This window comes from Myotis daubentonii, chromosome 2 (genome assembly GCF_963259705.1).
Source record: "Myotis daubentonii chromosome 2, mMyoDau2.1, whole genome shotgun sequence".
NCBI classification, from domain to species: domain Eukaryota; kingdom Metazoa; phylum Chordata; class Mammalia; order Chiroptera; family Vespertilionidae; genus Myotis; species Myotis daubentonii.
In genome coordinates this window covers 76,713,428-76,735,026 of record NC_081841.1, presented here as the reverse complement: position 1 = coordinate 76,735,026, position 21,599 = coordinate 76,713,428, and the positions used below count along the sequence as shown (strand labels likewise).

The window sequence follows — 21,599 nt, the reverse complement described above, 5'->3', positions numbered from 1 at the left end:
ACATCTCCCGAAGGTTCCCGGACTGCAAGAGGGCACAGGCCGGGCTGAGAGACACCCCCACCCCCCAGTGCACAAATTTTGTGCACCAGGCCTCTAGTAACTAAATAAAACAACAAAATAAATATGCAAAAATGTTTTCCATTTCAGTTAAGTTCACTCTTGAATAAAACTGAACCAGAAAACTAGAAGAATATATGATATTATATTTAAAATTTTAATTTAAGCACTTTCACAGTTTAACCTGCGTGTCTCATGTTGCCATGAAATATAAAGTGATTCATAAAGGTAAAGCATTTATAAGTCAACAAGTAAACTTCTGGTCTCAAGGGATTCTAGTTATTTAAATGCCACATAATCTACTCTAATGCTTCCCATTTTTACAAAAACAAGTCTTCTTTGGTTGTATTTGGACTTTTGGAATGTGCCTTAGTTTGAAAGAGCATTCTTGACACAGTTCATTACTTGTCTTTTTCCTTTTACCTCCCTTCACATTCTATTTTTATGGAGAATAAATGTTGGTCAATATTGAGAGACTAAAAAATAAGTGAGCTGGAAGCAGAGATAGAGGACATTTTTATAATTTTGGAAAATGAGATTCCTTTCCACTCCTGTTTTGTTTTTAAAGAGGTACATCCCATCCCCAATTAACTTTTGAGTCACATTCCTATGATGATGACCAAATAGTCTCAGAAATCAAAGAATCCATATTGTTCTTAAACCAAATTCAAAGAAGCTTTCTCAAATTAGCAGTCTCTATTATATAAGTACTGTAAATTATTTTTTTAACAACCATGACTCATTATGGGACATGAATGATAAAAGGGGAGTTGGATAACTACTAATAAGGCAAGAAGATGTGGCATTTTTATACTTCAGTAGCTAAATTATGATCAATGTTAGAAGCCTTGCTATGTCCATATAACAAAATGTTTGTGTGTTTTTTAAAAAACACCATAATCACTTGTTTGGTCTAGCAATTGCAAAGATCAAATTGGCATAATCAATACTTTTTCAGTATTTTGAAGCACATCACAAATTTTACATTAAAGGCAATAAAATATGACTTCAAAGGAAAGAGCTCCTTTGTAGAGACTGTTGTCAAGACATTTATTTTCTCTGTGGTCTGATTGCCTCAGTGTAAAGCAATCAAATAGTCATTACTGTGGCTTAAATAAAGGCCTAATTAAAGTCCTCCTGCCCTTCTTGGCCAACACAACTCTTATACAAAGAGTCAGAAAAAGAATATTCTCTCCAGGTTGAATTCTCATTTGTATGTGATTGCAAGGAAGTGTGTATTTCTGAAATGTATGTGATTAGAACAATATGCCACAGTAGACAGAAAGTGGTGACTACAGGCAGCACAGTCCTGGCACCGACGAAATAGGCTGGGATGCTGGTAGCCTGCGTTGTGGAGGTCTGCAGCTCAAGATTCAAGAGTTTCCTCAAGCCTATGCAGTTAGTTTTATAGGCTGTGAGGGAAAAGAGACTAATAAAATAGAAAGACTGCACACTCATTCATCCATCAAAGATTTTAGGAGTGCTTGCTACTGGACACAATTTATTGCCTAAGTCTCCAATCTATAATGTGAGAGGAGAGTTTGCTTCTAAACACTGCCTTTCATTTTCTTTATGAGGAAATATCCGAGACCTTTTATCCACGACTTCAGTTATTTGTATCCATAACTGGAGGGGTATGCTATTGTAGCAGAGCCCTCTAGTGGGAGAAAACCTCATTTCAGCATAAATGTATAAGATCGTAGTCAAAAATAAAAATGCTACAAGCTTTTTACCTCTGAATGAGCCTTTTCTTCAGCCTGAAAAAGAGAAATGCGAAAAAAATATTATAATGTTGATTCATTTCACACGTAAAATAATTATACTTTGTATTTAAAATATTATGATCTAACAAGAATATAGTAAAATGCATAATATTAAAACAGTAAGAACAGGGACCTTTAGAATTACAAGTGAATATTTCTTTATATATAAGCCATGTAGTGCTTTAAAATATAGGTTATTTGACTTATGGATATATAATATGCCTTAAAAGCAAAGGATAAAATTGAGATAGTATTGCTCTAAGATCCAGACCAAAAACAAAATAGTTGTAAAATTATACTCTAAAAAATATAAGGTTAAAAATGTTGGATTTTTAAAATTCAGATTATAGGATGCAGACTCCATGAAATTATAGGGATCTGCAGCCAAGTTTTAGGAGTTCTAATTTTATCCTGTGATTTACAGGTCATAAAGAATGCCCAATAAAGCTGCAGGAAAAATATTGACCTCTACTGATAACCACCGAAATCAGGTCTTTAGTTTCTATTTTCTTTTAGTTTTCCTAATGGTTAATTAATTATGTTTATTTGGCTGCAAGTCAGAAAAACACTAAGATATCCAGGGCTAAGGTGGTGATCAAGTGGCTGAGGAAAATCAGTTAATGCAGATTATGCAAAGGAGGATTGCTGTAGAAACTGGAGGAGCGTTTTGGCTTCAGTTGCAGAAGACTCCAGCTCTGCTTTTCTTCTTTGTCCTGGGCTGCAAAATGCCAGAGTATGAACTGTGTGCACCGTTACATTTGGGGAGCGCTCTCATTCTGGAAGAAGCTGGAGAATGCATAATATCGCTGAACAGTACAAGTCTGCTTATTGCTTTGAGCAGATCCAAAGCTGAAAAACAATCTCTTATCTTTTTTGGGGGGCATTGCCCAATTAATTGATGCAGATAATATCTGAACCACTTTTTATATCTTTATATCTTCTTTTCCTCCAGAAAACATAAAGCACAACAAAGTATTTTAAACATTGAAATATTTTTATGTGTAAGCATCTTTTGAGTTTTGTCTTTCCTATTTCTCTACTCTTAAAAATAATGTATAGTTAGTAATATAGTGGTTAAATAAAAAAAAAGTGGTTAAGTAGTGGAATCTTAGTAGCCTTTATAAGAAAAAATTTTTTAAAATATTTTATTGATTTTTTACAGAGAGGAAGGGAGAGAGATAGAGAGAGCTAGAAACATCGATGAGAGAGAAATATAGATCAGCTGCCTCCTGCACATCTCCCACTGGAGATGTGCCCGCAACCCAGGTACATGCCCCTGACCGGAATCGAACCCAGGACCCCTCAGTCCGCAGGCCGATGCTCTATCCACTGAGCCAAACCGGCTTTGGCAAGAAAAATTTTTAAAAAAATAAATGCTAACATAAAGCTTGAATATTTACATCTCAACTTTAATTTTTTAAGTAAAAACATTTTTAAAGTTTAATAATGTCAAGGTTTCATATAAGTTTGGTTTCTGAATCACAAGTAGGGGAGAAATTTTAAAATAAAAATTTCATAAAATCAAGAGAAAGCTGCAGGGTGTTTGCCATACGATATAGAACACAATTAACTATGACTATCTGATTTCCCTAGAACTTTGCATATATATTGCCAGTTAATTCTGCCCAAATCCTGCTTCTAGGCTTTCAAAGATTATAGGAAACGAATACTCAATAAATAACTTGTTTATTTCAAACCACCAATGTGTTCTATATTTTATAAATAGTCAGGAAATGGTCACTTTTTTCATTAAACATGCCCAGGATAAGTTACATATACTAGTTATAAGAGTAATTATTACATATATTAATTCTTTATATACTATATATAATGACTTTTCTCATTGCTGATTTTTCAGCATTATCTTTTGCTTTAATATTCACCTTCTTTCCTAGACTTGGCTGTTAATACTGGTTAGGTGTTACTATAAAGTTGAAGCAATAAACAAGAATATTATTTTTTTTCCAGTGGGTTAGGCATGGCATGATATTACTTTCCATTTTAACAATGATTTTAAAGCAGGCCCAATGTACTGAAGGATGGTAAACATTATAAAATACCTTACCTAAAAAGTATATATGAGCTTATTCATTATTCTGTAAGCCATTGTTTGGCCATTCATTCATCCGTTCAAATTTACAAATTAAAAAATGTATTTACTTTAGTATTAGCTGTGTCTTAGTAAAAACACTAAAGGGTTCTACAATAAACTAAACATGGCCCCTGCTCTTATTATACCTCCACAAATTAGATTCCAACCACAAATCAGGTCCGATAAAGTTTTTAATATACAATATAGCCATTCAGAAAACAACTATTGCAAAAATAGAAAAGTGTAAATGCATTGCAGGTTCAGGCATATGAAGAATAAAAAGGGCCCTGACCAGTTTGGCTCAGTGGATAGAGCGTCGGCCTGCGGACTCAAGGGTCCCAGGTTTGATTCCGGTCAAGGGCATGTACCTAGGTTTCGGGCACATCCCCAGTAGGGAATGTGCAGGAGGCAGCTGATAGATGTTTCTCTCTCATCGATGTTTTTAACTCTCTATTCCTCTCCCTTCCTCTCTGTAAAAAAATCAATAAAATATATTTTAAAAAAAGAATAAAGAGGGTTCTGGGACCTAAGAATAAAATTGCATAGCTTCCTAGGCTATCTTTTATTTTCTCACTTTCCATAAGTAGTATATGGATAATGAGGAGTTTTCCTTTCCTATGAGAAACCCATAGCACAATAACAACAACCAAACTCAACTTCAGGTCGAAAAGAAGAGGAGGCGGAGACTGAGACGGGCCTGAAAGCACAGGCCAATATCTAAAGGGGGTGAGGCCAGGGGACTGTCACCCCGGAGGAATTTCATCTCAATGTTCTTAGATATTTTGTTTATTTTTAAAAATAAATTTAATTTTTTTAATATATTTTATTGATTTTTTTACAGAGAGGAAGGGAGAGGGATAGAGACTTAGAAACACTGATGAGAGAGAAACATCGATCAGCTGCCTCCTGCACACTCCCTACTGGGTATGTGCCAGCAACCAAGGTACATGCCCTTGACCGGAATCAAACCTGGGACCCTTCAGTCTGCAGGCCGACGCTCTATCCACTGAGCCAAACCGGTTAGGGCTAATTTTTTTTTTTTAAGTCAAAGCTCAGATTTCACAGTGTTGGTTTGGATTAAAAAACAAGCACAGAAAGGTAATAACTTGGCAGATCGGACTGGGCCTGTTATTTGTAATGAGTTTGCAACCTCCCAGAATCTTTTGGCTCAGGAATTCTAGAAGGTGATTTACACACTTTATAACAAGATACAAATGAAAAATTTTCCCAATTATAATTGGTAGAGGTTTTAATAGAGCTACGTGTGAAGGTAGAATTCTTCCAATGGGATTGGTTAGATTGGTGATTTTACAGGTAAAGTTTCTGCCCAACAAGCCATCTGTGTTAGTGTGTTTTAATATTTTAAAGCAAAATATGGAATTCCATAAATTGCATAAATGAGAGCATTGCAGTAAACATGGTTTATACCCATGTTTAATAGAAACAGTATTTTACCTAATAGAGATAGTGCCTAATGTTCTTGCAAAAAGGGAAACTTTTTATTCCTGAACACTAATTATTTTTTTCTTTTTCTCTCCCCCCCGCCCCCGCTTTTTATTGAATTTATTGGAATGACACTGGTTAACAAATTACACGGGTTTCAGGTGAACAACTCTACAATACATCATCTATATTAAACACTAATTATTTTACAAAGGGACACCATGTACAGTTGTGTTAGTTGTGCAGGGCCTACTTCAAATGATACTATTACATGGACTGTGATATAAATGGTGCTTTCTAGAACCACACAATTAACAACATCTTGTGATTGATGGTATACAATGTCCCTGGTCTTCTCTAATTACTTCAGAAAAACCATGGGTATATCTGTCTGCTGTTTTCCAACTTTACTTTCTAGGTATAGTCCAAAGAAATTTAGCAACTTGCCTGATGCCACATAATCATTACTCATATAGTCAGGCAAGAATGCAAATCAACAGAATCTTTACCCAGAGTCCTTAAGAAGGCATAAAAATAATAATAAATTGCCTTTTCACTTCCTATTTAAAAAGCACTTCCACAGATATTTTATCATTGTCAATTAAATCTCAGTGCATGGTAAGGAGGGTTAGAGATAAAATAACTCCTCCTGATCTTTAATTTTTCTCTTTATTAATTCTCCAATTATGCATTGTTTTATTGCAGGTTACTTAATTCAAATATATAATTTACATCATTTCTAATACAACTATTTAAATTTACTAATTTCCTAATAATATCACCTTCTCATGTGGCTTGATCACCTAACCATGTGGCTTTTCACACTTAACACCAGGACCCAATTCATCTCTAAATGTTGGCCAATAAATATGTGTATATAGTCCCTTTATTTTCATCTCTGTTCACATTTCATATTGCACTCTCAATACTTCTCACTTAAGTTTCCTAACTTAAATGAGAAGCATTTTTTAATTGTACTTCCTTTGTTCCCAATAAACCTGCAATATCCAATATAGTAGCTACTTGACATATATGCTTTTTTAAGTTTGATTAATTTAAAAATTTTTGACTCTTCTGTCACAAGAGAGACACACTTCAAATACCCGATAGTCATGTGTGGTTAGTCTATTAGACAGTGCAGTTATAGAACAGTTTTATTACCACAGAAGATCTACTGGACTCTGTTATACACTAATTAGCCATCTGTTTTCTCCTACCCATGCTCTTTTTTTTTAGTCTTTCTTATGTTTCATAAAGGTAGTTTTATCCAAATGTTGCTACAAAATATTTAAAATTTGTGTATATTTAAAATCTATAAATATAAAAGGCTAACATGCAAAGTGTCCCTGCAGGAGTTCAATCAGGAGACAGGGAATTCTATCACTTGCTATGATGTGCACTGACCACCAGGGGGTGGCACGGAATGAAGAAAGGCCTTAGCCAGCAGCCGGCAGCCAGGGAAGGGAGGCCTCAGCCAGGAACCAAAAGGCCCGATCGGCCCTCATTGCCGGCCAGGCCTAGGGACCCTACCCATGCACAAATTCCATGCACCCCTCCAGTATGATTATAATGATGCTGCATTTTTTTCATGTTAGATAGAGACTTTAGTTGCAATGGCTTCAGTCAGAATACATCTCCCTGATAAATAGTGGCATTAGCTCAATAAGAGGGATACTAGCTCTTAACATATTCCTCTCAGGCATTTTTCCCAATACATTTTCACATTTTTCACTTCTTTATCTAGTTGCCTAACATAGTAGATTTATCTAAACACTAATAGTGATTTCTTCAGTTATAGAATCTATTGGCAATTTTAATCATTAAAAGGAGAAATGTTAAAAAAGAATATTGTCTTTGCTGGTGATAGTCTAATTTTGAGTAACTATGTAAAGCAATACATATTAAGATGGATTTATAAAACAAGGGATATAACATTTGAACCTAACAAAAAGAGTGGGGGGAAAAAATCAGTATTTCCCTTAATGCTTAATTGCTCAGTTAACAGCCAAGGCTGTGAACTTTTTATGAACCTTTCAATGCTGGATTAATAATTATTCATACTACTCATGTCTCAGTGAAATTCAGTAAACTAACTATACCTCACTCTTACCTAGGCATGAAAGAACCCTCCTATAAAAATAAAATCATAAAGACTAATTTTTTAAAAAAATATTAAGTTATGTTAAGTAGACTGAAAACTCACCTTGGTAAAAATAAAATATAATTTCACATATTGGGAAAATGAGTTGACAAATTGGCATTTCTCTCTTAAGAAATAAAGTTTTAAAAACTACATTCTATTTCATAAGATTATAAAAAAATATCTTAGCTTCTGAAGCTTTCATCCTTTGGTATAATATTTTCAAAATAAAATCCTATATAATAAAAGGCTAATATGCAAATTATCCCCTCGATGGGGAGTTCAACCTGGAGTTTGACCAGGGGGCGGGGCCAGCTGGCCAACTGCCCGCAGCCCCTCCCCCCGGCCGGCTGGGCCGATCACTCTGATCCGAGTGGGCCAGCTGGACCTCATCTGTGCATGAATTCGTGCACCGGGCCTCTAGTAAATTTTAAAAATACAATAAAAAAGATACTATAAAACAATGCAATGATCAGTCACAGCTCAGGGAACCAAACAAGGAAAACAATTCAATATTATGAAATTATGGTAGCGCATACTACATGATTTCAGGGACTCCAAGTTATACCCTCACAGGTTTTGTGAAATTCAGTTTTCCTTCCATAAATGGATTATAATGAGTACACAGAAGTCAAGTGGAAGCACAGGGAAGTGGACCACAGAAGAGCGATTACAGTACTTGCCAGCTTATCGGGGATGCAGTAGCTTAGCGTATTTCACTGACAGCCCTTACTTCACTGCGCAACTTCTGTGTAAATGTCAGTCTCCTTAATCATGTGTATGCCTGGCAAAGGCAGGAGCTTTTCCTTAACAGCCGATACTTACTGTAGAGTAAAGAGAAGAAGTGCTGGACACCAGTGATAACGAAGAGCCATGAACTGGGGAAAACAAAAGAGAACAAGAGGTAGATTGAAGCGTCTGCTCTGGAGCACCATGTCATTACGAGAGTGAAGAACAGGGGAATAAAATCGGAACTGCTGGACAAAAGAACCCGAGAATAAGTCTGTTGTCATTTTTTTGTACATAAAACGTTGAGACATGGAAAGATTGCATACCTATCCCCTAAAATACCTTATTTATCATGTTATAGAGGGGATGCTTTGCACATATTGAAAACTATAGTAAACGCCTATAGATTTAGTAATCAGAAAATAAAAAAACCTGAACTACAGTTGCTATAAACCTTAAAACTTTAAAACGCTTTATGTATTTGATTTTATTTTGTTTTGATACAACAAAAATACACTTTTAATATTTTTCTCCATGTACTTTTAGGCAAGTAAGCATTTTATCCAGTTTGCTAGTTCATTATTTCTGATGAGTTGATTATGATTTTTTAAATGGAGAATTAATGTTTCTTTTGTAATTTTAGTGATAGAAAAATACTTCTTATTTCAAGGTGGTGTCTCACTGAAATTAAGAATGGGAATTGCATAGTGTTTCTTATCCAGGCATATCAAAATACCATCTCAATTAACAGAGTGTTGTATATATCTGCACATTCACTATATTAAGCCCAAAATGTGGATAAAATTGTGCTTAATTATATTTGTAGAAAAGTCCTTAGTCTTTTCACTGTGGGATATTATGAAGTTATTTCTGCTTAAACATTAGTTGAGTACACACAATATGACAGGTGCCTGCTAGATCCTGGGACTACAAAATGAATGACACTATCCTAGGAGCTTAAAAAGAAGTAGAAAGATACACAACTAAAAAGATGACTACAATAGAGTAACAGAAATATGATAGAGAGCAATGATGGGTATGACAAGAACACTTGGGAGGTGCTTACACCCTGGTCTGGAGAGGACGGCGAAAACTACAAATATTACCATTCTGTGAGACCTGCAAAATGTTAGCCTTTTTTTTAAAAGCACATTCTTTCAACCTGGTGTGAACTAGAGAGGTATACCAGAAAGAAGGTGAAAATGAATCTGGAGATCCATTTTCAGTTAATTTTCTGCTACTTTTGTAGTATTTCTGCCATTTACTGTATTACTTATGATCACTTAATACTTATAGGTCTATGATCTTAGAGTTTGTGGCTTAGTTTCCTGATCTTTCACTGTGAGCATTGGGCAGTGCATCATTAAACTCCCTTCTATCTCTCTATCCCAATGATTCCTTGATTTTAGACCACACTTTAAGAATTATAATAATTCAGTATTCAATGCGTAGCCATCAAAAAGCCATCTTGCCCACTCAGGCTCTTGTCCAGAAATGCAGATTATTTAATCTTCCTAAATGGAAGGCCAGAGCATCCCAGCATATGAACAGCATTCTGTTTGTAAATGAGGCACTCTAAAAACCCATAAGCATGCTTCTCAAGTTATTTCTGCAGTATTATAAGAGGCCTGCCTATGAAGAGGGTGATAGAACCATTTCAGAAAAGCAGAGACAACACTAGAGATTATTTATCTCTTTTTCTATCTGCACTGCAGTAATCAGGCAACTCTCAGGGTAGAACCCACTCTTTCTCACAGTGAGCTCAGTGGTTTGGTGACTATCCCAAAAGCAGTGGCAACTGTGGTGAACTGATTTAGTGCCAGCACCTTACGCGCACAGTGGTGACCTGAAAACCATGAGCTAATTTTCACAGCTGCCTGAGCTTTCAACCAGAGATACTTTAAATAAGAAGGTAGGGAGGGGGCAGAGAAAGGAACAAAACTATTCTTTAATTTCATCCTCATAATAAACCTGCAGAATTACAGATGCAGAAATTAGGGGTAATAAAGTTTGGAAATTCGGCTTAAGTAAGTCCTACTAAGTTTCAAGACCTGAAGTCCTTTCTTATATACATAATTATTAAGGAATAGCAGAGTACAGACAATTTAATGTTTGATTTTATTCTAATCAATTTGAACTTATACATTTACTGTTATTCTACCTTTAACTGATATGCTTTATAATGTGAGTGGCACATATCTTTTATGAGTACTTAAAAATCATTCATTAAATCAAAGAGGAAAATCTCCCAGTATTATTATCAACTTTGACATATGAGGTTTTATAGTTTAGAAAATTATATACATTTGAAAATCAATTAAACCTCCTGAATTTTTTATAAGGTGTTCATGTAGCACTTTACAACTACAAATAAATTTATTGGGACAGGTGAGAATTTCATTGCATTAAATAAGGAAATGTAACTTATAAAGCAAAAAGTAGATACAATATGAATTAAAAATGATATGATATAAAACTAACACAAGAGGGAGTTTCTGAGAACATGGTAGTTTCATAAGATAAGTTTTTCTGATTCTTATATCTTTATGGCCCTTTAACAGGGATGTCAAACAAAACATTCACTCTGACATTTGATACGTGAGGGCAAATAGTAATTTTTTGCATGAGAATTTATTCTGAACTATTCTATAGTCCAGTATTAATCGAAACAATTTCTGGCATATTTCCAAATACATAAGGAAAGAAAAAGTAATGCAGACTGAAACTTCTTCAAGCTTCAGGGCTCATCAAATAAGAGTTCACACACTCCTTTATTTACTCTTCAGGAATTCTTGTGCTATGAGTGATGTGATCGTTTTAATCACAGAGTTAAATAAAGTAACCTCACCGGTATCTCCCCCCACACCTACCTTCTTCCATGCTGTCTCGAAAGGAGCCTGAATGACTGATGGCGCGGGGCCTTTCCTCCAGAGACGTGGCGCTCCCACACAGCTGGGCGTCATCGTAGAGGTCGAAGGCAGAGTCCTGAGCTGGGATGCTATTTGAGCGCATCATGCTGGGCCCGGGAAGGTTAAACTGAGACAGGTTTGTTGGACTCACTGAAAAACAAAGCACACAGAGCCTGTTATTATGGGGCTTGGATGATAAAACTAGCAGGTTGATAGAAAGTGAAAACGTGATTCCGATTCTTATGGAAGCATCAATCTATAGGGTGTCCCTGTTTAAGATAAGCCAAGAGTCTGCCTCTGAAGTGGTCACTAACAGGTGCAGGGAGGTCCTCTTTTCTCCCAGCACTTTCATGAGAGCAGTACGCCAATCACTAAAGTAATATTAAACAAAACCAGCAAGTTACCTCTATGGCTCATGGTAGAAATATAACATGACATTTTCTGGTAGCCTATGAAGAAAAGATTGTCTTCCTAGAGTCTGCAGGTTTCTTTTTAGAGAAGGATATACTACTTTAATGGGGGGGAAAAAAGAAAGAAAAAACAAGAAGTCTAAATTTCCCAAGCTTCCAGGCAAAGACTATCATTTTGAGTTTTGATGTAGGTGTCTTCCAGCTAACATTCTATATTTCCATGAGTATAGAAGAAAGGGGATAATTCTGAATAGCTTGAAGGGTGAGCAGAGAAAGTGAGGTAGAAGGTCATTCACGGTGAAGGGACCCCTGGGAGCACAAACATAGATACATAGCACTTCCATAAAAGGGTGTTTAAACATCTCTCTGTATGCAGGAGAATCCACCAAATATACAGAACTTGGCAGTCGCAGGTTGATAGTAAATCTTCTATCGGTAACCCTTGCACAAGGTGAAAAAACAATCTGAGCAATTGTTATCACTCGTGGGAAGATGACAGTGAGTCTTACTAGGTTTGAGATGCCTCACTGGGACTGTCATCAATTGTAAAGTTTTACCCCAAAATGTATTTTGGATGGAAAAAAATGGATCTATTAAATAATAACTGGCATGTTTAGACTTCTTACATCCTTGTGTTTATACCAATGATTTTATCTTTTATACAATTGATACTAAGCACAAAGTAATCCAACGGCTAAGCTAGTGAGTGATTTTTTTTTTATCATATTTGTCCAAAGTTTTTCACAGTGCATTAATTTAATAGAAAATTTCATATGCATTTGAGGGTTTTAACTTTAATAATAATTTCTATTTTTCTACAAATACAACGATTAATTTTGTTATAAGGGTTTTTAAATACATTTTAAGAAAACACAAGGAGATGTCTTACACTTTTTAAAGTGTAAAAACTCCCCTAGGCTTGGAGTCGGGTGTTGGAACCAATGACTGTCTTTGCTTCTTACTAGTGGTGGGGTTTCTTTTCAGGCCTGTGCCCCTTGGGATCTTAGACTGTAAAATAACAACCTATGTCAAGCTGTTGTCATGAGCAACAAACTGCATACTATTTGGAAATTATTTCCTGAACAGTAAGTAATCACACAAATAAAACTATTCCTAGGGCGCCTTTATCGTCTTTTTAAACGAACAATTTTGGGGAGAGATACAGGGGCTCCTGTGAGGGTGGGTGGCGAGAGGAATGAGGTGAGAACGTTGTTTCAGACTATTTACCCAGGTTTGAGAAGTGGTATTTTCCTGTTGCAGACGCTGACATGGCGGACGGGGAGACCAGAGGCGACGGGCTGCCCGTGTCCTGCAGCCCTCCGGTGGAATGCGAGCGCAGCCACTCTTTGCCCTCTTCTTGGTTGGCCTGCCGAGATGACGGGGTGTATCTGCAAAACAGCACAGCTGAGGCACCTGAGCACAGCTAAAGGGGCAAAGCAACAGCCGGAGAGGGGAGCACGCGAGAGGAGCTTACTGTCCAGACTGCACAAGTTCTCAAACAGATTGAATTGAACGGTAAGTGCGTAGTTCTTCCAGATGATTTGACACCATCTGTTTGAATCTCACAGGGATATGAAAAGAGAATTTTGGGGAAAAAAAGTATGCTTTTGTGAGAGATGTCGTGGAAAACTATAAACAAGGAGCAGGCAGCCAGTTAATGGAGAAGGACTCAAAAGCACAGCGCGTAGGAGGGATCGGAAAGGGTGAAAACATAGACTGAAAATGGTGGACAGGGGCATGGGAGTGATGGTCATAGAAAAGCAGAGGGAATGGAACATAAATTACCAGCTCTCTTTATTTTTTTAAGTAAAGGAGTATATTTACTGGTTAAAATGCCACTTGACATCATATCTAGATTTTTTTTTTTTAAAAAGAAGGGAGAATGTTTTTACTTCATTAGAAAACTAGAGGCCCGATGCACAAAATTTGTGCAAGGGGCTTGGCCCTCGCAGCCACGGTGGCTTGCCTCAGTCCTCGCAGCCCTGGCTTCATCCAGAAGGTCGTCTGGAAGGACGTCCGGTCTAATTAGCATCTTACACTTTTATTATTATAGATACACTATAGAACAGAATCTTAAAATGGACTAATTGCAAGCTGTTTGCTATTGCTAAGGAACTGGAGATAAAAGGGATACTGTGGAAGTCCTACTTGGCCAGTACTCACTTTCACCAGCATAAGTAAATTCTTAGCACCAAAGAGCAATCAATTTTTTATATTCATACGGTGCCATAGCTCCATTATAGTTCATTTTATATCTCCCCCTCAGATAAAAGTGTGCAACAATGGATGGGCATGAATTATATTTTACTTTTTATTTTTTACGATGAACTGAAAAGTTATTTTTAGATTATGTAACACTAGACTAATTAATATTTAAATTAATCTGATACATATAAGCACTCTTAAAAAAAAGAAATTAAAGCTCTTGAATTTTTATCAAAAAATTCATTAAAAATTCATACCTAATTATAGTATTTGTCCTCCGATGATGACAATGTGTTTTGCTTGCTTCAAATTAGAGCATCCTTTCAACATTACCTTACACTCTATGGGATTTGAGGTTTTGCAAGCAAACATGCAAAAGTTAGGGAAGTTAATTTTAATTTCCAGAAGTGATTTCTGCATTCTACCAAAGTTGCTGCCCCCATAAAAGGCATTTACATTGGATTTAACTTGGGTCTCGTCCTCTATGAGCTTCTCTACCTGAGGGCTATCTCACCTACTCCTCAGACCTGAGAAAGGTTTAAAAGTGATATCATCCTCAATATCAGGTGCTTCACTGCAAACAAACAAAGAGGAAGAAAGACAGCACACACAGTTTAAGTAACAACAGAGAAAGAAAGGCAGCAATTGTGCCAAGAGAATATATACCTTAGTCCCTTTTTGGGTAGTGTATTTCTGTCAAGTTGTATGCTGTTAAAACAAAGAAAATCCCTAAGGAAAAAATGTAAACAAAACTTCCAAGTTACACATCCAACAAAAATGGTTCTCTGTTTGAACTACACAAAATAAACTTTTTGAAACATATATTTAATGCTTAACTCTTTGGAAAAGGACTACCAAAGGTGACCAGATGTCTACTGTTGCAACACATGTGTGCTCCTTTCTAACCCATTTACAATCAATTACAATTTAGTGACAGGATTATTAGAACATAGATTAAGTCATATGTTAGAATAATTCCTCTCAATATTCTATTCACCTAATTGTTTATAGGTTTTTTCTCTTCATGCCACTAACTAGACTTCTGCTATGCAAGAGAAACATAGAGGTAGAATCGAGATAGACTTGCTCTATTAAGTTAAATTGACAAGTTCTGACAGGCAGAGAAGATACAAATATTATTTAGTATTTATTTTTGTATTCAAATTACTTTTAATAAAAACAAAAGGAGATTTATTCCCATTTTCATATAAAAGAACAAACGATATATAAGAAACATCTGCTTGAAACAATGTGCTTGGCATCATTTATTTACATATTTTAATGAAATTAAACTATGTCATTTTTGGAAATTATAAATTAGGTATTTTAAAGGCTATATGCTTTATCATTATCTATTTTAAAGAATTCTCAAAGGAATTCTCAATTAGTTGTAGAAAGAGATAAAAGAATGTGGAGAAAATGAGAAATGGCTTCTCTAAAAATAGAGGAAGAGGGTTTCAACAATTACGTGGGACAGATCTTGAGATTTCTGTTGTAATCTCTAGCATGTGGATAACCAAGTAATACAATTAATTTGAATTTGCAGAATTATAGCTCTCTTTCATTAGAACCTCAAATGATCAAAATTAAATACACAGGATATATGTGTAATGGGATGACATAGCATGAATGAAATTTAATTTACATTGACTTGAATTTTAATCACTCAAAATCAAAGCTAAAATGTTTTCTTCTGTGTGTACTCCATTATTTGGCTCTGCAATATAAAGCATCCAAAGGCATTCTAAAACTCTAATTTATTTTTTGGGAGTGTCCTCATTAGGTAATTACCGTATTATGGAGAGGCCAGTTCTAATATATATCTTGACTATAAAAGTATTTTTAGTAGTGTGGCCAAACAAACAAAAAGAATTCACACTGAACAAATACAAGAAACCTCGAAACTACATTGTGTTAAAGCATAATATGATTATAGGCCATTTTAAAGATTATCTTTTTCATGTGTACAAATTTACAAAAGTTTAACATTGTAGAGGAAATTGAATACAGGCACTGTTTTGCCAATGTTATCAATGGTATAAAAAATTATATGTTTATATCATGCAGGAAACAATGAAAGAAAAATTTAAAAAATATATTAAAAATTAAAGAATATATTTAAAAATTAAAAAACTTTAGGTAGAAATATCTGTTTAAATATAAATATTAATGATTTTATAATGTAGACACTTTCCACAAACCCTGAAACATCACAAACTCATATGCCTGCAAGGGCCAGGCAGGCCATGGAAATGAGTGGAGTGGGGATTTTAGTCAATAAACTGAAAAGACAGTCACTGTTTGTCTAAAGCCAATAGACACTGTGCAGGACAATGAAGGCTATGTTATCAGATCAGACATTTAAAGACAAGCCAGAACTTTCTAAAGTTGGTTACTACTTTAAATTATTTTTCAAATTTGGTTAAGTCACATAAAGCAAAACAAACAAAACAAATATGAACTGGTTATGGCCTAAGGCAGTGGTCGGTAAATTTATCAGTCAACAGAGCCAATATCAACAGCACAACAATTGAAATTTCTTTTGAGAGCCAAATTTTTTAAACTTAAACTATATAGGTAGGTACATTGTTATTAACTTAATTAGGGTACTCCTAAGGCTTAGGAAGAGCCACACTCAAGGGGCCAAAGAGCCACATGTGGCTCGCGAGTCACAGTTTGCCAACCACGGGTCTAAGGGCTACTAATGATTAGAGTAGCTAAAGGGAAAATTATTATAGGTTGCTGGTTTGCTTATTGCTGGTTTGCTTATTTATTATTTTATGATATTTTATCTCCTTTTAAAGATAATAAAGAGAATTTTAAAGGAAAATTAAAATCTTTATTAAAAACTGAGTCAATAGTACTAGAATATGAATATCAATAAAGTAGATATTGTAGATGAAAAGGTTAAGTCATGAGCTTCTGTTTACCTCTATTACCTGACTCTGATTATGTGGTCTTAGGTATTTACATTGTAGTACACTTTCTTTCAGGTATGGCATTTTGGTTTCCTTAGTGTTCTCAACATTCTACTGACTGCTTAATTGTAACTAAGCCAGCATCTCTGATAGGATCTAATTTTCTCTTCAATAGATCATACACTGTTTTGAATGTGCCTTGAAGGACTATTAGTAGAAGAAACTACTTTCAATTTTGTTCCCAAGAAAGAAAAAGTACAACTTCTTATATTAAAAATTATTTCAAATCAGTAATTTACTGGGAGGAACTAATCAATACTTATATTTAATTTTCATAGTTTAATTGTCATCAATATATTTTACTAAGAATCAATGGCAAACATTAACTTACTCAAAATCAATTTAAATTTTGCTTTAGAAAAATTGTTCATCTGGCTATTTCTAATATTAGAAGACTCTCATTTGTAAAACTGGTCTATTTCCAAGAATGAACAACAGTTAAAGATTTGCTTAAAGAGAATAAGTAACTGCCTATTTGCCAGTGCATTTGTATAGTAAAAATGTATATTGACTTATAAAATATAGATCAAAGTAAAATATTAACATTGCATTTATGTTTTATATATATATAAAATTATAAATTTATCATCTGGTTTGATTTGAGGGCTAATTACCTGGTTACAAATAGTTAGTTGATTATTACTTTAAATTTTTAATGTCTGAATGAGAAAGAAATAGGTCGATGGCTAAATGATCGATTTGCTGCAGTCATGCTTATGATTAAAAATCACTATTTGGAGGGTCATTTTGATGAATAAAGAATAACTTATTTGCAATGTGCTTGATTTGGTTATAAAATTGTTATTTGGATTCCTCACATATTAGTAACCTATCTAAGATACATTCATTAAAACTATAGGTTGCTAATATATTTTTAATATAATTTCATTTACTTGTTAGAAATTTTGAAAATGACATATGAGGATACCCATTTACCTGTAAAGTGCTGAAACTCAAATCTAAGATGCTGTAGGACGCTAACTTCTTACATCAAAAATTAAATACAACAGTACTTATACCAGTGCTTTTGTGTATGCACCTGGTATTTATATATGCTGCCCATAATGACAAACCCAGAGGGGAAATATCACCCAGCTGCTTATTCTATTTCTCCTGGCACAGTTTCTTGTTTGTGAGGAAAAGTGTGTTTTGTAATTAGTAGTCTACCATAAGAAGTATCAAGCATCAATGTTACAATTAGCTTTAAAGTTCTTTTCTCAAGGGGAAGTCTCATTTGCATGGCTGTCCATGTGCCATTGCTAGGGGAGTGGGAAGTAAGTGGGATGGCAGCAATGTTTTGCTCTGGGTTCTTATTTCAGGGAGGCAAGAGAAACAGGGAAGAGCCGTGGGAAATCTTACACTGAGGGACAACTGGTATACCGTAGTGAGTGTTTAGATAAGGGCTTTAGTTGATGTCTTTAAAAATGATTCTGGGAGTAAGGCTGGAAGTCTGGAAAAGTGGTGATATGCCAGTATCAATACTAGACTGACAAAGATTTAAGGCAGGGTGGGAAGGGGACCTTTTTTTTTTTTTTTGCCAAGGGCAAAATTTGTATATTAATAACATTATTCACAGACCATACAAAATCACCAACTTAAAAATTAGCCTGCTATAGTTGGTCAAACATTCAATGAACTCACTCCTAATGCCCTGGCAGGACCAGACCCAATGATTTTGTGGGCCTTTAAGGCTCGCAGGCCGGACGTTCCCCACTCCTGGTTTAGGGAAGGGTATCAGGCATTTTCAGGGACTAGTAGTGCTTTCACAAATAACAGGATTAAGGTATGTGCCCAAGACCTTTTTTTTTTCTTTTCTTTGAAAGCTTTAAGTGTACCCAGTAACAAATAGCAGTAAGTTCATTCGAAAAAAAGTGGTAGTTTTAAGATATTTTCCTGGGGGAATGAGTCAATACCAAAATATACGAGAAAAGAATTTTGTGGGGAGGGAATCTGGATCCACTTTAGTCAACAGTGATGCTTTCTAGTAAGTGTATCAGGTAAGAAACGCCTCATTATGCTTTTCATTTTAATTTTTAAAAACCCATAACTCATTAAACCAATGAGAAATATCTTGTAATGAGATATATTTTCAAGGGGCCTAATAAAAATGTCACTGGCATTATTATAATTTTCTCTAAGAATTCATATCTGACAATTGATTTTTTTTTCTAATTCAACTACGATTCCAAAGTGGTCCATTTGCTATTTTTCCACAGAAGTGCTCATAAAGCAAATTTAACATATTGCTCAGAGCATAATTGTAGAATCGATTTAAATTTGGTCTTTAAAAAAAATGCTTAAATTACCATAAGGAGCTGTGTTGTCCTGGAGCTTAAGCCAAATCATTAAAGTGGCTTGAGAAGACATCATTTAAGACATAAATGCATGCTTTGAATTTTATTCCAATTGCCCGTTGAGTATGTGTATGAATTCATATCAAGAAACTTAATTATCCAATTATCCTATCCTTAAAGATTTTTTTTTTCTTGTGCAAATCTGGTAATAAGAGCAAATGAAAGGCCCATTCGCATCAATTTTATGTCCCTTTGCAACGTGGTAGTCCCACTGAAATCACAGGGCTTTAATGGGGAAGGGGGTGGGCAGCGTGCGGGGAGGCAGGGGTGAGGGCTTCATCAACGCCTCCAGGAAAGCTCACCTTTCTGAGAGAGTAGATCTCACACTACCCGTTCTCATGAGCAGGCTCTGAACCTCGTGAGTGCCTGTGGTCAGTCCAGACAGGGAGCCATGATGGCTGAGGGGGAGGTCAATGGACTCAGAGCTCGTATGGAGGCTAGTCATGGACTGGTAACTCGGAGTGTCCTTGCTGCCTGCAGAGGAACTGCTCAGATTGGCAGCCCACACGAGACCACCTGACGTGAAAGAGTGAACCGATGCTGGGCTGGACGCCAACGAGTGACTTAAGCTTATAACATCTGTGGTTAAGTCTGAGGGTTTATTGAAGAGAGGGCTGCTGCTGCCACTTAGCCCACCAGCACTGCCCATGCTGCCCGTACCGGACGACGGTGATTCCAGACTGCCTTGGCGCGCTAATGTGGTACTAGGACTGGGCATTACTGAGGAGGATTTCACACCCTCAGTATTAGGTGCAGAGGCAGATTTGCCACCTGCCTTGGCACCAAACAACCTAAAAGAAAAACAAATAACAACTTCAGTTGTTCCGAGAAACTAATATCCACATTTAATATTAAGGGTTCAGTACACAGAGCCAAGCGTGCTTGGAGGTCCCCAGCTACCAAGCACTTCCTGTCTCTATGTTAATGAACTTGGTAAGATTGAACTTTTTAATCTACTGCTAAAAATCTCTCAGATCACCATTAGGGTAAGTCCACACTGGGATGGGGGGAGTGGGCAACCCCAAATCACCCGGACATGAAAACCCCTGGCTTTCACAATGTAAGGGACACTGAGAATCTTTCACGAAAATTAATTAGTTTGACTGCATTTGCTGTTACCTATTTATAGAACCATTATAATGAAACAACTTCTACGCATTCGGTACATCAGAAACATTTTTAACACTTTACTCAAGTCTAAAAGGAATGCGTAAGGCAAGGTTTCGGAGGTTATGTTGCACAGTTGCTGGCCTGAGTAACTGTCAGGAAGTAGTTGGTTAGAAGTAATATTTGACACTACTGGCAACATGTCAGCTTGGTCTTTATTTTCCCCAAGAAAGGCCAAAGGATTTTACGTCAGTTGCCAGAGCTATTCAAATTCATATTTGTGTTAGTGATTTGAAACATAGTTGGTGCAAAGTTAGATGTTGGAGCTTGGTTCAGAAAACATTTTAGTTTTGTAAGTGAAGATGATATTATCAAATTTATGTAAATATGGAAATTAAAGTGATATGAAGTAATGGCATAATGATTACTAATTAAGTTGCAATGAAATCCATATTTCCTATAGTGAAATATTTTATGACGAATATGAGAAATTGTTTCATAGGTAATGGGCCACTGGAGGGCACTATTGGCATTTACTTAAGCGATGGAAATATTTACTCTCACTACAAGCCATAGTTTATTCTTTCTGCTGAGAACCAACATTTCAAAAAGCCAGTTCTTCAGGATTAATATTTCTACTGAGGAAAACACCCTCTAGTTTTTCAAACAATCATGTATCTAAGATTGCTTGAAATGCAAATGTTTTGAGACTCTTTTTTTCCTCCCAGATAGTAAGGTTTTTGGTTTAGGCAGTATAATAAAAACAAACATTAAAAATACTTAACATGTAATAGCATATAAATCATACTCTATCATTGCACAGTTGAGGAAACATACCCGCAGAGGTTTAACTATTTGTCCCAAGTCTTTAACTGTATGTCTCTTCCTGTCACTTAGAACAGATAGATATTTAAAGATAGTGATATTTCAGGGCAAATCTCTACATATTCAATAACAAAGACATTCCTGGTGCAGAAACCAAGCCATTTTTCTTACCACACTCATGTCAAAGAGAGCTGATGAGAGTTAGAAAACCTAGCGCATTCCTTATTTGTTATCCTGTACCCAACATCAGATTGCTTTCAAATTCTGTCAATCATAGTTTACCTTACTTTTCAAAAAAGGTCAAGATACAGTAGTACATAAGTGTGTCCAGCATACTCTGTTACAAGGAACACTTCCTCTAGCTTCATGATCATCAACTCATTAAGAGCAGAAGGATAACAAATATTGGAAATGAATAATAATAGTCATAAAGATTATTTTGTTTTACTTTATTTTTATCATGAAAAAAGAGATGGAAATTTACAAGCTATTACTTAATCTTTTCACTTCCCCTAGGTACTGCTATGTGCATTTAAGTCTCTTAGAAATGCTGTTTGTGTTGCTAATCCTATATAATAAAAGACTAA

At 35.6% G+C, this 21,599-nt stretch overlaps 1 protein-coding gene across 5 annotated transcripts in view; it reads right to left on the bottom strand.

Annotated features, from left to right (window-relative positions):
- Positions 1 to 21,599, bottom strand: part of NAV3 (neuron navigator 3) — an 860,737-nt gene that overhangs the window by 67,941 nt on the left and 771,197 nt on the right. For 4 of the 5 annotated variants that reach the window (XM_059683697.1, XM_059683694.1, XM_059683696.1 and 1 more), the window contains 6 exons: positions 19,383 to 19,871; positions 14,415 to 14,456; positions 12,771 to 12,931; positions 11,095 to 11,283; positions 8,321 to 8,373; positions 1,791 to 1,814 (listed from right to left, as the gene is read on the bottom strand). In XM_059683697.1, coding sequence (XP_059539680.1) covers positions 1,791 to 1,814; positions 8,321 to 8,373; positions 11,095 to 11,283; positions 12,771 to 12,931; positions 14,415 to 14,456; positions 19,383 to 19,871 — 958 coding nt within the window. The remainder of the gene's footprint in view (positions 1 to 1,790; positions 1,815 to 8,320; positions 8,374 to 11,094; positions 11,284 to 12,770; positions 12,932 to 14,414; positions 14,457 to 19,382; positions 19,872 to 21,599) is intronic. The other variant, XM_059683698.1, reaches the window with a different exon arrangement.